General features: G+C 46.7%; 1 protein-coding gene across 1 annotated transcript in view; it reads right to left on the minus strand.

The window, feature by feature from the left end:
• The window catches only part of LOC136135303 (BOS complex subunit NOMO1), a 52,121-nt gene that overhangs the window by 14,989 nt on the left and 20,173 nt on the right, over positions 1-16,959 (minus strand). The window contains exons 12-22 of the mRNA XM_065893203.1: positions 14,705-14,879; positions 13,210-13,351; positions 12,057-12,188; positions 10,869-11,005; positions 9,250-9,337; positions 6,165-6,228; positions 5,504-5,599; positions 2,234-2,452; positions 2,053-2,135; positions 1,047-1,206; positions 778-904 (exon numbers count right to left, since the gene is read on the minus strand). Of these exons, the coding sequence (XP_065749275.1) occupies positions 778-904; positions 1,047-1,206; positions 2,053-2,135; positions 2,234-2,452; positions 5,504-5,599; positions 6,165-6,228; positions 9,250-9,337; positions 10,869-11,005; positions 12,057-12,188; positions 13,210-13,351; positions 14,705-14,879 (1,423 nt within the window). The remainder of the gene's footprint in view (positions 1-777; positions 905-1,046; positions 1,207-2,052; positions 2,136-2,233; positions 2,453-5,503; positions 5,600-6,164; positions 6,229-9,249; positions 9,338-10,868; positions 11,006-12,056; positions 12,189-13,209; positions 13,352-14,704; positions 14,880-16,959) is intronic.

The raw sequence follows: 16,959 nt of genomic DNA on the forward strand, positions 1-16,959 counted from the left end.
GTTGTGGAGCACGGGCTTAGTTGCTCCACAGCGTGTGGGATCTTCCTGGACCAGGGCTCGAACCCGTGTCCCCTGCATTGGCAGGCAGATTCTGAACCCACTGCGCCACCAGGGGAGTCCCATGTTGGGCTGTCTTTTCCTTATAGATTTTAGGAGACCCTGGTAAACAGGGAATGTTATTTATGGTACAGATATTTCTTCCCAGTTTGACTATCTTTCAGTTTGGTTTAAAATGCATTCTGCAATATAGAATTTTAATTTATTTGGCCTCTATGTTGAAAATATTCCGCCTCAAGGATCTCCAGACTCACTCTGTCCATTACACAGCATGCTTCTTCCCAAGAAGGACTGAGGCAAGAGAGAAAGACATTCTGCATCCTTCAACAGAGAACAGAGTCAAGGATGAAAGCTTAAAATACTTCCCAAAAGGTATGCACACAAGCTAAAGTCAACAGATCTCCTAATTACAAGTGAAAGAAGCCAGACCGAAAAAAGAGTACATCCTGAATGATTCCATTTATATAAAACTCTAGGAAATGCGAAATGATCCATAGTGAAAGAAGGCAGATCAGAGCAGTGGGGAGGGGCAGGAGAGACGGGTTGCCAAGGGTATGAGGAAATTCTGGGGGGTGACGGATGTGGCCACCATTTTGACCGTGGTAGTGTTTTCATGGGGGTCATCGTATGTCAACACTGTCAAATTATACACTTTATGTGCAGCTTACTGTATGTCTATTATACCCCATAAAGCTGCTTTTCAAAAGCACACAGTGTTACCTCAAAGCTCACGCCTGCCAAGGCATAAGCCTTAAAGTCCCCTATGGTTCCTTCCACCGCAGTCAAAACGTAGCCCTCCTTCTGCGAAGACACGGTATACTCCAGGTCACTGTGCAGTGGCCCAACACTGAATAAAAAAGAAACACTGGAGATGGCTTTGCTTCAAATCCTGGAAGAAGCATCACCTGCCCCAAAGAAACCTGGCTCCCCAGTTTCTTTCTAGGCTCCCCGACTGATCCCAAGCAAATGTTTCTTAGTCACGGCCTTACCTATAGGCACCTTTGTCGTCAGTAAAGACTGTGATCAGGGGTGAACTCGCCCCCTTTTCACTGATGACAATCTCCACTCCTTCCAACTCTGGGTGGATCTGGCCTTCCAGAAATAAGCCTGCTTTCCCTTGTATCTCAATCAACTTCCCTGGGCAGCTTTCTAAAAAGGAAAGAGATAAACAGAAGACTAGGTTGGGGCTTCCCATTAAAGAAGGGCCTAAAACGGAGATATTGGAAGCCAGCTCCAATGAGGATGCTGACGGTACCAGAATCTTCAGTGACTGCAAGTGGCCCAAGCCTCTCACCATTGACGAATGGCCTTGTTCGACTGCCAGGAACGTTAGCAGGTACAGCCAACAAAGCTGGCTTTCCGCTGCTCCTCTCCCTTGGCTCTCACAGGCCACAGGTGAGGAGAGAAGCCATTACTGCAGGTCAGAGCCTGTGTGGCTGGACCTCAGAGGACCGGTATGGAAGGCTGCCCTGGACAGGCTGCCTGCTGGACAGCCACGCCCTTCAATACTCTCCTTCCAAACACAGAAACGTCCAGGGTTTAATGAACCCACGATGCTGGGAAAAGCTATTGGTAGCTTAAATATTCCACCAGCAATCACTTCTGGTTACCCAGTCCCCAAAAGACCCTCCCATAACCCCGACCAAAAAACATAAACATCACAAACAGTTCGGACACACGAAGACATTTCAGACGTTTCAACAACTGATGCTTTTGCTTTTTATCTCCCTTCTGGTGTCAACCTGATAACATCAAGGAAAACTGAGTCCTTTTCCAAAAAGATCCCCCAATTCTAATAGTGAAAGTTACGTTTACTGATTTAGACCTTTCGTTCATCCACTCACTCATCAAGTAGTAAGATCTATGTGCCAAAGGGGACTGAAGTGCCTTACAAAGATGGTTTCACTATAACAGTAGCACAGAATAAAATTTTAATTGCAGGGAAAGAAACAGTTGCAAAGGTGTGTGTCATCGGCTCGCTGAGCTGACATTTACCTCCACTGACGGTGGCTTCCATGGAAGGAGGATAAAAGAGCAGCTCTTTAGACGAGGGTGTGACAGTGATTTTCTCTCCAGACCTAAAATAAGTAAGATACTTCAGTGTGGCTGGTCTGTCCCCCCATGAGGAAGGACATCAGAACAGACGACCCTGCAGGGAAAGCCGGAGAGCGCTTACCGTGCCCAGTAGGAGAAGTCGTAGGAGAAGGGGCCCTGTAACTCGTCCACCATCTCCTGCACAGGGGGCTTGGTCCTTCCCTCAACCCCCTCCTCTCCACCGGTCTTCTCCCTCTCCTGCCTGCGGCTCTCGATCTCGGCCAGCTGCTGCTCCCTCCGCAGCTCCTGCACGGACCTCAGAGGGCCGAGGACCAGGGCGGGTTCGCTGTCGATGGAAGATCTGGAAGAAAGGAAGGAGCGGTCCAGAAGACGAAGTCACGTATCCCTGTAGTCAGTGGGAATCAGACATTTCTGCAAGCAGAGATCCAGCAGTAAAAAAACCCAAGCACCTCATAAAGCCACCAACACACTCTTCTCCTGTTTTGAATAAACTAATAGCTTTTTAAAAACAAAAAACTGAACTTCTTTGCCATGGTGGATGTATCTGATAGATCTGGGCTGGGATGAAATACCACTGACTTTATGACTTGAAGGAAACATCAGATTTCCCGTAGGACATGGAGTCCTTCCCACACCACACCACCATCTTCTGTCTCTCTTTCAACCTTTATTGAGAACATACTCTGCAAGAGAACCAGGCACTGGGGAGACCATACACAGGACAGACAACATTCCCCAACCTCGTGGAATCCACATTCTAGTGGGAAGAGGCAGACAATCAACAGAAAAACGTTGTCAGGTGATAAGTACAATAAGGAAAAATAAAGCAGCGTGGAAAGATAAAAGAGCTGGTGGGAGGCGAGGGGCGCGCTACTTTTTATTAGGGGCTGAGCCAAGTCCCTTCTGATAAGGTGACACCACGCCACCTGAAGGAAGGGCGACAGAGAGCAAACCACTTGGCTCTGGGTGAGGCCTCAGGCAAGGAGGTGTCGAGTGCAAAGTCTCTCGAAGCCTTGGAGGCAGCTCCCTGCCATGCTCAAGGAACAGCAAGGAGGAGAACAGGGAGGCCTGGGCAGAGGGACCCAGGCAGAGCCAGATCAGGTAGAGCGAGATCAGGTGTCAGACTAGGGCTTGGAAAACCTTGGTGTGGACCCTGAGGGGATGGAGTTTTAAACAGAGGAATGACAGGGTCTCCACTTTTAAAGATCACTTGGACTTCCCCATGAACAACACACTGTTATAAAGCAACAGCCAAAACTCGGAAGCCAGACAGGAAGCTGCGGCAACAATCCCAGCAAGAGACAAGGGTGGGTGGAACCAAAGTATAGAGGCCAGGTGCTAAGAAAGGACTGGATGACGGATATACAGTTGGCCCTCCATTTCCACGGGTTCCGCATCCGAGGATTCAACCAACTGCAGATGGAAAGTATTTGGGGGAAAAGATATTCCAGAAAGTTCCATAAAGTAAACCTTGATTTTGCCACATGCTGGCAACTATTTACATAGCATTTACATCGCGTTGGATATTATAAGTAATCTAGAGATGACTTAAAGTATATTTAAAGTATACAGGAGAATGTGCATAGATTATATGCAAATACGACTCCATTTTATAAGGGACTTGAGCATCTGTGGATTTTGGTAACCACGGGGGCTCCTGGAACCAAACCCCGTGGATACCGAGGATTGTACAGTTGAGGATTTGCAGATGGATCGGTTGGGTATGGGATGCAAGAGAAAGAATAATCAAGGACCAACGAGAAAGATGGAGCTGCCATTTCTGAAACAGGGAAGGCTACAGAGGAGGTCTGTGGAGGGCGACCACCAGGAATCTGGTTTTGGATCCGGGAAGTACAAGATCCCCATTAGGGACCCCACCCCCGGCCATGTCCAGCTGGAAGATGCATTTCACATAATTTTCAGCAAAACCAAACCAAACAAAAAGTCTTCTGAGGTTACAAAAATAAAGTTAATAAAGACTGAAAACAACGTAACACGGAGTCACTACTGGTAAAAATATGACTTTCTAGTCATACCAGTAATTCATACTTTCCAAGCAGGAAAATACTAAAAGACATTGCTCCAGCACCAGGCAACGTGCCAGGCCCACAAGACAAACATAGCAAGTCCTTCTCCTAGAAACCATGTCACCCTGGTGAACAGGTATCCCATCAATTCAGTCAGAGACCACGGGCTGCCCCTGACACTCCTCCCTCCCTGACCCCACGTGGTCAGCCTGCTGCCACGTCCCTTCAACTCAATCTCCCTGATAACTCTCCAACCTGTCCACTTCTCTCCATCCCCACCGCCATCCGCCTGGCTGAAGCCCCATCCTCCCTCACCTGGACTCCTACAAGAGCCTCTGCCCCCACCTCGATCGACTTCCACTCTTGCGCCTCTTCTATCTGTTCTCCACTCAGCAGCCAGGGGGACCTTCTTGAAACAAAAAGAAAGTGATCCCTCTACTTGAAATATGTCAGAGTGTCCATGGGACACAGCTGAGACCCTTAACGTGGCTGGCCCCCAGAAGCCCACCTCTCCTGCATGGACCTCAACCCCCTGACAAGGTCAAAGTCAAAGCACTTATGACAGCTGTAATTTTACAGTTCTGTATGTGACTCTTGGACTACTGTCCGCTGCCCCCATGAGACTCTAAGTTCCACGAGGGCAGGGGCTATCGCCTACGTCCAGTGCCTAACCACTGAGGATTCTCCATCCATATTTTCTTCACGGACGGACGGGTGGACAGAAAGATGGAGACACTGCTGGAAAGGCAACTTCAAATAAGGTAAGCTGGGAGAAAGTTACTCAGATTTCCATTATATTTGACAAAGATGGTCATATTGTCAAAATTCTTTCCTTTCTTGAGAAAATTAGGGTGTCAGATGCACCCACCACACAGCAAAAATTCCTCTCAAAGGTGACATTCACAGAAACCTGACCCTCAGTGAGGGACTGCCTTTCATACACTTTCTCTCATGACCCTTCTCATATAAGGTGTCATGTCTATTTCCCAAGCCTTCGAGAAAGGCTCTAAAGAAAAATAGGCAATTTTTTTTGAATTTGCGAAAACGCTTGAAATACAGTGAACAAACCAGAGATTCTTTTTTTCCTTAGCAAAGACAGGAAGTGTAACGAGTTCAAACAGAAATTTAAGACGCTGAAACGAGCTGTCAGGAGACTCTTCCTCATCCACAGTTAATTCCTGAGTCATAAAAGGAAAGGAACAGGCTGTTGTGAATTTACAGCTATGTCACATAAGTATAAGAGCGAAGACTGTTTGTACTACGCCTAGATATAACAAATCAAGAATAATTTTCAGAGCGTCCATTAGAGAAGGTCTGGTCCACCACCCTCCCGTGCTCAGCCCAGCACGGAACACTAGCCTTACTTGATAGTCACGGTAACATCCATCATTTTGTCAGTGGTGATAGTTCCAAGGACATGGTGGCGAATGGCTGTCAACGTCAAGATACTGGGTGAAGACCTATAAATTAGAGAAGTGGAAAGAAAACACCACATCACCTCGTGGTTCTCAAAGGATCACAAACAACATCCTTTACGGGTGACCTTCCTGACCCTGAAATATACTATGTGACACTGCTCTTAGCGCTTCAGAACTCCTGAAATACATACAAGTGTCTTTAAGAGTAAACTGATTCTCCACACCAAAACTTTACACCTCCAGTTCCCTGTGAAACCCACAAGCGTTTGTAAAAATAGAAAAACGGTAGACTTGAGCTTGAGAAATTCTCATCAGTGAGGCTGGAAGATTCAACAAACATTGTATTTAAGCCACTTCCAAACCACAGCCTTCCGTCCTGGGTTTACAGAATTCTTGGGGAAGAGAGCTTTACCTTCATTTCCTCAGTAATTTACCCAACTGTCTTAAAATCCTTGTCTAGAAATTCTTTTCCGTGCCTAACCTTACCACTTCCAGAAAAAATACAAAAAACTCCCGTGTTCTCAGCAATGAGTGAAGAAGAGAGTCAGGCTCACTCTCCTCCACAGGAGACACACAGACACCCCGGAGCAGTCGGCGCCCGGCTTACGTGTCATAGGTGTAGAACGCTTGCTCGAACCGGTGGCAGGAGCGAGGGGTCACCTTGTACACGCCTGCAGCCAGGAAATCAAAAGTAATTTTCAGAGAAGAGCGTCTATTATGCTGAGCAATTCCAACATCCGAAATCCAAAGGCGGTGCCTCTCACTTACAACCTATCATGGATGTGCAGCACGGGATCAGAAATGCCTTTTCCGCTGCCTACGATGGCTTCTTACCAATGACCTGATCCACTTAAAGGCCCACTCACAAAGCAAGGATTTTCATTTTGCATAATTTAACAAGTCACAGCACTTGAGTCTACACAGACCAAGCTAACAGACACGTGCACAAGGAGGAACAGGAAGTACATTTCTACTGCGAATCAGACTGAGAATCTTCTACCTAATAGATTCTGTTAAAGATCCAAAAGACAGCCACAGCCTGGACTCCTTCCTATAAATATTCCTAAGAGGGGGCATGGGGCAGGGGAAGGCCCAGAAAATTATGCAACAACTGCAAAAACACTTTCATGCCATGAGCTCACGTGGGGTACACTCAGATTAGGGGCATATGATGTCATTTGCCAGAAGAATAGTTTCAGGAAGGAGCAAAGTCTAACAATGGATTCTCCCAAATGGTCTTTAACCAACATTTTGGCCATATGACTGACCAAAACATGAAATTAGTTCAAATCACCTCTGCTGTTACTGTCACACTGATCAAGCCTCAATGCAGTTACGAGCAGAAAAAAGATTACTAGGTTTCTTCATTCATTTTGTTTGTTCTTTCATTTGACGAACACTAGGGCAACACTCGGGCCGGGTATTGTGCCAGGTGTTGGTACACGGTGGGGACAGATACGGTCCCTGCCTTCGTGGGGCTTGCCATCTACAGAGAGAGCATTCGACAGCCACGTGCACACCAGGTGTGACGAGTATGGGCAGGGGAGGAACTGGGCACTGTGGACACGAGCACAGCAGGGAGCTCTCAACGACACTGTGGGGCCAGTCTCCCTGGGGAGTAACACTGGAACCAAGAAGTGATGGGCAGGCAGGCAGAGCTGGGTGAAGAGGGGGTGGGGCAGGGAAAGCACTGAGGTAGAGCACAGCATCTGAACCACAGGCTTGCTGGCTGTCTCCCTAACAGCTGTCCTTCCTGCTTACGTTTAGGGTGAAAATGCGCCCAGCCTCAGGCAGCAAATCCAACCTCCCCAGGCTCCCTTTCAGCTAAAAGTGGCCTTGTGACACGGTTCTTGCCGGTAAGACATGAAGTTTCCTGGAGGATGCGGCATGGAAAATGTTTGCCCGCCCCTCTCCTCATCTTCCTGCCTTAAACATAAGTTTTCTGGGGCAACAGTAGGCACCTTGAAAACACAAGGTAAGAAATACCAGGGAAAGAGCTAAAAGAATCACGAAGACACCAACTCTAACATCTACCAGCTGCTGAACCCATGCCTGATGCTGCCAGACTTTGCTACTGAGCCAAATTAACTCCACTTGTTGGGGGCTGTCGTATAGATTTTGCTACCTGCAGCCAACGGCATCCTGATTAAGACACAGGACAGAGTGGCTGGAGCAGAGTGTGACAGGTAGAGCCAGATTATACAGGAGCTCAAGGTCTGATTAAGGGTTTTGTACAAGAGTACCCCCTATCTGTGGGGTATACGTTCTAAGACCCCAGTGGATGCCTGAAACCGCAGATAGTACCAAACCCTGTACATATTATGTTTTCACGTACACTAATAGGTGGGTAATGTATACAGCGTGGACGTGCCAGACAAAGGGACGATTCACATCTCCGGGCTGGACGGGAGCAGGATGGTGAGAGATTTCATCACGCTACTCAGAATGGCATGCAATTTAAAACTTATGAACCGTTTATTTCTGGAATTTCCCATTTAATATTTTTGGACCACAGTTGACCACAGGTACCTGAAACTGTGGAAAGTGAAACCATGGGTGAGTGGGGATTACTGTATCTAATCTTGAGAACCAAGAGGAGTCACTGAATTGTTCATTAGGAAAATGCAAAATAAAACCACAATGAGATACTACTTTACACCCACCAGGATGGCTAAAAATCAAAAAGATAGCAACAAATATTGGTAAAGATGTGGAAAAACATGAACCCTCAGGCACAGCCGGGAGGAATATCAAATGGCAAATACAGCCTTTTCAGAAAACAATTGGGCAGCTTCTTTAAAAATTAAACATAAATTTATTATATGATTCCATTCCCAGGTATCTACCCAACAAATGTCCAAACCAAGACTCGTACACAAATGTTCACAGCAACGTTATTCATAATAGCCCCAAGCTGGAAACAGCTCACATACCCACCGACCAGTGAACGGATACACAGACTGTAATATAGCCATGCAATGGGATACCATTCACCAATAAAAAGGAACCAATTATTAATACCTGCTACAACCTGGGTGAACTTCAAAAATACTACGCTAAGTGAAAGAAGCCTAAAAAATAACAGTATTGTATGATTTCATTATATGAAATGTCCAAAAAAGGCAAATCCATAGAGACAGAAAATAAATTAGTGGCTTCCTAGAGCTGGGAATAGAGATCAAATGTAAACATGCAGGAAGGATATTACTGGGGTGATGCAAATGTTCTGAACTGGATTATAATGATCGTTGTAAAGCTAGGTATAGTTACTCAACATCACTGTACTGAACACATTTTAAATGGGTGGATTTTATGGTCTGCAAATTGCATCTCAATAAAGTCACTGACAGAGAAGCCACTGAAGGACTTTAAGCAAGGCGGGAGATGATCCAATCTTTATCTTAAAAAGATCACTCATCAGGAGAGGTCATGGGCTGATGGTGCAATCCTTTTAGAAGTGAAAAGGGCCCAGTGGTCTGGCCCCAACTCCAACCCGAGAGCCTGCGAACACATGCCAGCCCCCACCTCTATTTCTTTGGGTAAAAACACTGCTCCCTCCAGAGGAGCTAACCACAGCCAAAGTTGACAGCTTGATGCAAACTGAACCGAGATAGGGAAAAATGCCTTTAAAACCACCCTCTGGTGCCTTTCCATTTCTCTCACTCGTAGCACATCAATCCTTCCAGACTCACCGGGCTTGGACAGGCAGAATCGGTTGACGCCTTTGGAGAGGTTATAAATCCCCACGTTCTCAGGTCCATTTCCATCCTGATAAAATTCCTAAGGGACCAAAGCCAATACAATGACTTACTAGGGGAGATGGAGACACAGCGATGATTAATAATATTTCTGTTTCTGAACCAGTCATCTGTTTTGCCCATTAATCATGTGAGCAGCTGGGCGCCACAGGAAAATCAAAAAGCTTCCAAAACTTCCAACAAAAACGTGATCTTTTTCATTCAATCAACTAATATTTATTGAGCACCTGCTATGCGGCAGACTCAAGGCTGGGCCTTGGTTGCTGCCGTGGCTCTTGTTTTCAGGGAGGCTTACATTCTAATATAGGAAGAGAGAAAACCCAGGTAGTCAACAAAGAAGTCAGTAGATTTCAGCTAGGAAGTAACAGAGCTTACAGAGAAATAAACAGGGAGCAGGATAGAGAGGGACCACCGCAGAGGCCTGTTCAGCTTGGCCTCAGAACAGACCCCTCCTGAGCAGGTAACATTGGGGCTGCAGCCTGAGTGATGAGAAAAAGCAAATACACTCAACTGTGCAGAAGACACGTCATTCCAGGCAGAGAAGAGTATGCGCAAAGGCCCAGAGAAGGGACCGAGCTTGGTGTGGAACTGGCCGAGGCGGCCAGTATGCCATGGCCCAGTGAGTTAAGGGGAGAGGGGTAAGGGGTAAGGTACGAGTTAACGAAGGGCTGGCCACTGTTAAGGAAGATGGATCTCCGTCTGAGGGAAGTGGAAATCCACTGGAGGGTTTAAGGGAAGGGATGGCTTCCTAAATGTCTATTACTTATTCTCAACTGGATATTAATCAACCCATCTCTCGTAACAAAGCTGTTTGTTGAGCACTTGCAGTTAAGTGGTTAGAGCATTCAACTGGTGTTGGAGACACCAGTCTCACTGCCTCTGGTGTCTAATGTAAGTGGCCACTTAATGGCCATTTGCCTCCGTTTCTCCACTGGGACCTTACAGTGACATCTGCCATTGCTGGAAGTCAAAAAATTATATAAAGTTCATGACTGGGTCTACACAGGTGTACACAGGTGCTCCCTTTCCTGAAATCCACTGCGTACACTGCCAGCCCAGCTTCAGTGACTACAAGAGAACAACCAACTCTGTCCTCAGCTACACCTGTTCATAAACAATAGCAGTGTATGGCCAGGAAAACTTCAAATACGTAAGAGGGTTACTTAAACCTTACCATGCCCCTGGGGAGTGAGTATTATGCTCTCAATTTTAGAGGAGGAAACTGAGGCCCACAAACACTAAATGAACTTGCCCGATGCTACAGAGCCCACGTGCTTTGCACTATGGCAACAGCTTCCCCAAATCACTAGTCAAAGTTAAAATTTAATGTGGAGCCAGGACAAGGAAATCTCCCAAACAAAGGCATCTTTCCACTAAGGGACTTAAAATGCTTCCTCATGGTGCTTTCCGTAATAGGTGGGTGAGTCGAGGGGCAGAAAAGGGAATCCGCCTTGACTATCTATGCTGATAATACTCTTAGCATGCTAGTTCTTCTCGCTCTCTAAAAGGCGAGTGTCATTCCACATAAGAGAATCCTCAGAAGCTCCGCTTACCAGAGTGATGGCGTGAGACAGGGAGCATCTCAGCATATAGCCCGTCTGCCTGAACTCAATCGCTGACACATCGTCCTCCAGAACCTCCACCTCTAGACTCTTGTTCTTCCAGCACCAATCTTCATGCAGGATGCTGACTGCAAAGGACACAACACACACCCACGTGGGAACAGAGCACACCGCCTCCCTGAATGCCCCCAGAAAAACAGCGCTAATGAATTCTATGTGTGAGCCTCTATACATATACATACCAACAGATATGTATGTGTGTGTGTGTGTCAGTATACACATAGAGCTAATCACACTGGGAATAAGTAACTGCTAAAGAAAAACTGAAACCAATGGCCATTAAAATCACCAAGAAAGAAATTCAACTGGGCCTAAGAGCAGACTACAAGTAAGACATTCAGGGATTGGCAAACCTTTTCTGTAAGGTGCGAAAGAGTAAATACTTTCACCTTTGCGGGCCACATGGTCTCAACTATTCAACTCTGCCTCTGCAGCACACAAGCAGCCACAGACGATAAACAAACAAGTGGGCGTGGCTGTGTTCCAATAAAACTTTATTCATAAGAACAGGCAGTCGCCCTCAGCTCATAGTTTGCCAACACCTGACATAATAGAAAATATAATTCCCCAGAAAAATCAGCCTACTTTATAAGCCATTCACTGCCAGCAGCTCCCAGCTAAACTCTGACAGAGCAAAAATACAAGCAATGGGAGCTTCTTAAGAAAGGCAGAGAAAAGAGAAACAACATTCGCCAGCACCTTCTGCTTCCCAGGCCCTGTGCAAGGGGCTTCACATACTGGATTTCATGAGTCCTACATTCTGCAGAAAGGTTCTATGACTCCTATTTCAGAAGGGGAAACTGAGTCTCAGGGAGATCAAGTAAGCTGCCTCGCTCACACAGCTGCTAAGTGGTAGAACGCGTCCGTGTAATTATTTCACTCTTTTCCGGCATTTAGAAATAAAATGGCATGAGAAGAAGCGTGTGGGTCATCCTGATGAGGCGGCAGTTAGCTCATAAAGCCTCGACTTCTGCATTACTGCCCAAGGCTAAATCATGCACATTCAAGGTCAAGGGGTAAAGAAGAGTTAAACAAGTACAACTGTACAGCTGGGATGCAACTTGAGAGCAGGTTTCTAGAAAGTTTAGAAAGACAGGAAGTGCTGCCTTCGGTTCTTACTTTTGTATTTTCCGGGCAACACGCTGTCAAACGTGAAAGTCATCGAGTTGACCTTGCCGGAGAGCTGGAGGCTCCGCTTCTCGCCCTGGCGGCTCAGGGACTGCAGGGTCACCAGCAGGTCACCGCAGGTGTCTGCAGAGAAAAGATGCGGGGGCCTCACTTGACTGCCTTGTGAACCATAGCACCCGTTCGAACCCTCAATCTCTGTGTGCTGCTTCCCATCCCTCAGCTCCTGAAGGACAGTGCCAGGAGGTTCCTTCAAAGCTAACATGCATCTACTTGATTCTAGGAAGTCTCCCCCTATGCTTGTCATCGGTACCAAACAATGAAGCCACCCAGCAATTATTGCATTAGGGGAAGTAATATCTATGGAGCATCAACAGGAGTAAGAGAAAAATAGACAAAGGTGATGAAACTTTATTGAAAATCCACTTCATACCAGGTATAGAACTGGACCCTTTATCATCATCATAGTAATATTACTAATAATGGCAAAGATTTATATGGCTCTTGCTGTGTTCCAGGTACTTCCAACGGCTATACATACAGTAACTCATTTGATGCTCACAACTACCCTGTGAGGTAGGTACCATTAACATCTCTACATTACAGATGAGGGACTCAAAGCACAGAGAGGTTAAGTAATTTACCCCAGGTCACACAGCAAAGGTTCAAGCCCATGCGGTCTGGTTCCAGAGTCTAAGATCTTAACCACTGTGCTACACTCCCTCTTGACATGACCGCATTTAAGCCTCATTAAAACCCCGAGAGCAGTAGTATTCCCATTTTACAGAAGAAAAACGGAGGCTGGGCAAGTACATGCTTACAGTCTCACAGTGGTAAGTGACAGAGCTGGGATGGAAACCTGGGCCCAACTACCATCTTCCTTTCAGAGTCAGAGGGCAATAAAAAGAAACCCACATGTTCTTCTGGAAGCCAAGGCAGCATTACTCAAAGAGAAATGATATGGTGTTTGTGGCAATTATTCAGAAAGAACTGCACACGACACAGACTCTCAGACACACACCACTCCCTGGAGCAGCTTCTGCTTTTACCTTCAATGCCGCCCAGTGAGGAGAAGCTCACCAAAATCCCACCTCTCCCCACTTACTTCTTTGAACCTATCTGTTCTTGCTTTCAATTGACATCTTACCCAAACAAGAGACTTTCCCCGAAACCGATGCCAAAAACTGCACGAAGGCCACGTCCATCACAGGCCTGTCAGTCACAGCCAGAAGCAGCATCTGAGGCTTCAACATCAGCCCCGCTCTGGTCTCCGCCTCAGGAACCATCACCTGTGGGACACACAGAACAAGGTCAGCGGCTGCATCAGGGCCGCTGCTCCCTGACCGACGTGGCACCAGAACATCCACCTGGGCCCAAGGCTAAACGGATTCTGCAGGACGAAGGTTCATTCCTAGGCCTAGTTTTATAATCACAACAGATCTGCATACAGCCGGTGTGAAGAAAACATATTTCTAGGCAGACATAAAGCACTAGCCTTCAGCAGCGCCAGGTGTACACAGAAGCGTATCAGGGCACGCAAAGCTGTCATTGATCATGTGCACCCAGGTGGAAACCATACGAAATCCCAGAACCTGATCCTGGCTTGAGGTCACTCGTGACACAAGCTGTGAACTTGTGGAGGCCACGTGGATGACCAACAGTGGAACTGGGCCATTTCTTCTTCCCTCATTTCTGTGTGCCTTTGTCAAGTTCACAAGAGGGACTGGGAGAGGAGGCGGTGCTTGCCTTCTTCATCCCTGGTAGAGATCACATTCTGGAATTGCCCTTCCCTGGAAAAGGGCCTGATTATGCCTCTGAAAGGGCCTCTAAAGGGTTGTCCGTGTGGCCAACGTCACAAGACACTGGCTGGCTGGTAAAGGAGCTGCCCACCCACACAGTATGCTGTTCGTGGAAGCAGGGGCAAGGCTGTGCGCCCATCCCATCTCCTTAGCGGCTGCGGGGGGGGATCCCACTGGCCCTACAGGGGAGCAAAGTCTTAGAAGGACCCTTCCCAATCCCCTCCCCTGCTCTTCCCCAGGGAGCAGCTGACTTGACGGGTGAGAGCCTGAGACCCCACGGGGCCGGTGGCCTGACCTCCGCTTCTGTCTCATCTCTTGCCCACTGCCCCCACCAGTGCTCAGGCTTTCACCCTGGCAGTGAGACTACAAGCCAGGGTCTCCCCTGCTTCTCCACCTGCCTGGATGGAGAAATTAGGTGGTGCCTGCCCAGCGTCTTCAATTTACAGCAAGGCAGGAAAAGGGAAGCTCTGTTTGGCCTCAGGGTCCAGAAGCCATGCTCTGTGGATGTTACTGAGCTGCCATGAATAAAGAGTTCACTGCGATCTCCTTTGGGGACCTGTGGATATTCAACAGCAGCCAGAAGCCTGAGAAGGTGGAGGCATGACTGGCAGCCTGATACTAACCCCTAATAAACATCAGGACTGGAAAAGAGAAAGGCCTGTTGCATCACCTTCAAACCAGCTGCCTGCCTGCTCTACTAACTGTGACATGCAGGAATGTAAAGATTTCAAAATAAGAAGTTGGGAATGGAAATGCTCCTTCTCTAACCCCATTTTAAAATAACCCTTTTAAAATCATTGGTGTTTTTTTCAAATATCTTAAATAGAACAAAACTCGTCATACCTGGACTTTGTAGGTCCCTGGTTTTGCTTTAAAACAGAATGATCCCTGAGCATCCATCTCCACGGTGACCAAAGACTTGTCCTTGTCTTGAGAGGACAGGACAACTTTGTATTTACTCATCTGCTTGATAGTGTCGGGGAAGCGAATGATTGATATCTGGCCACAGACACTGAACCTGCAACAAGGGGACCGTTCATTCCAGCATGAGAACTCAATTATCACAGGAAAGGTGCTTAGCAACCCAAACTATGCATCCCTCTTTCAGCCCTCGTCCCTCAGACTAGTATGATCTTAATGAAGAGACAGGAATGTAGCCAAAATGACTCCAGTTTTAAAAGCAACCTTTAGAAAGAAGATTGGACCTCTTTCTGCATAAGGAAAAGGCAGAGCGAGGGCCCGGGGCAGGGCTGTTTGTATGTTCTGGGTGACATCTGGCCATCTCCCACTGCAGAGGCAATTTTCAAACAATCTGTGGATGATAAAAATGCTTCAGATAATTGGGTCATGGATGGTGGAGCAGCTTCGAACTGAGAATGTGGACTAGTCCTTAAAAGCAAGAGCTGGGCTTCCCTGGTGGCGCAGTGGTTGAGAGTCCGCCTGCCGATGCAGGGGACATGGGTTCGTGCCCCGGTCCGGGAAGATCCCACATGCCGTGGAGCTGCTAGGCCCGTGAGCCTGGCCGCTGAGCCTGTGCGTCTGGAGCCTGTGCTCTGCAATGGGAGAGGCCACAACAGTGAGAGGCCCGCGTACGGCAAAAAAAAAAAAAAAAAAAAAAAAAAAAAAAAGCAAGAGCTGTAAGCTGCCTATGAAAGTGTGGTATTACCCAGGGGATAAAACAAGGCAGGGTTATCAAAGACGCCTTCCTTGCCTGTGATTATATATAATGCACAGATAGAAGCAATCTGAGAGATCTGAATAGTAAAGGTAATTAAGTTAAACAAAAATGCAGAGCTAAAACTGAACTCTTTAGGAGCTAGGAGCCACAGAAGCAACTTATAAGTGAAAAGCCCTATTAAGGTAATGGCTCAGACTGGAGACTGCAATGAGCAGTGTGTAAAGTGCTACAAGGCACACCTCCAGAAGCACATGAAAGGCACATCTGCTCGCTAATAAACACCAACGAAGCCCGGCATCCGTGGAGTGACCGTCTTCATTTTTAGACGGTGCATTTAAGTGTAATAATGTCCCACAGCTGGAGGCCACAATCGCTTCTTCAACTGCCTAAAGATAATATTTTCTAATCTTAAAGAGAATCACTTTAGATAAAAAATCAGTTGTGCCTTTTGACAGAAGGAGAATAAAAAATGCCGGATTTAGCGCTGGATAATTATGGGGTGCACTAAATGCTGGCACACCCACTATGCTGCAAAGAAAAAACAGCAGAAGGAACAAGAAGGCGGTGGAACGCTGTGTGTGTGAAGTCTGGGAGCGAAGGAGAGCACAGCCGTCTCCCTAAAGGGATGTGACCAGCCTGGCCATGGGGGCTCAGGCTGGACAGTGAGGGGCAAGACGCCACAGCCCACGGGCCAAGTCACACCAGCCACTTGTTTCAGGAGGGACCGTGAGCTAAGATGGTTTTCACACTTTTAAAGGGGGAAGAAAAAAATCAAAAGATTATTTCATGACACAATAAACGACATGCTACTATGACATCAGTGTCCACACATAAAGTTTTCCTGGAACACAGCCAAGCCCGTTCATTTATGAACTGTCTGTAGCGGGTTTTGTCACAGAGACCTTATCAGCCCATGAAGTCTGAAATATTTATTCTCTGGTCCTTGACAAAGTGTGCCAGCCCCTGATCTAGATTCAAAGGCTTGCCTTTTGGTTCCCTACTGTGTACTATCAGAGAAAATGGATAGGAAGGGACTACTGATGGAATTATTCTCAAGGACCTTCCATATTCCCTTCATTTCTGCCCATGTCGGGGGGCAAGTCCCCTTATTCATTCCAAGTTGAACCTCTTTGCCTAAGTTTTAAATATTTGAACCATACAATCAGTTTTAGCTCGTACTCTCAATAAAAGATAAGTGTCCAATTACCCTAAACCTCAAATATATATTGTTTTAGTTTAGAAAAAGAACTAAAAAGCCAGTAAGACAGTGTTTTGTTATACTGAAGCTCTTAAAAATTGATGTGTCAATAAACTATTTCATCAGGATTTAATACATTAATGAAGAGAAATCAGTAATTTTGGTGCATCATAAGACAACTATATTCTCGTTGCCATTTAGACAGAAGTCAGAGTTTGATTT

The sequence above is a fragment of the Phocoena phocoena genome, chromosome 15 (genome assembly GCF_963924675.1).
Source record: "Phocoena phocoena chromosome 15, mPhoPho1.1, whole genome shotgun sequence".
Classification (NCBI taxonomy): domain Eukaryota; kingdom Metazoa; phylum Chordata; class Mammalia; order Artiodactyla; family Phocoenidae; genus Phocoena; species Phocoena phocoena.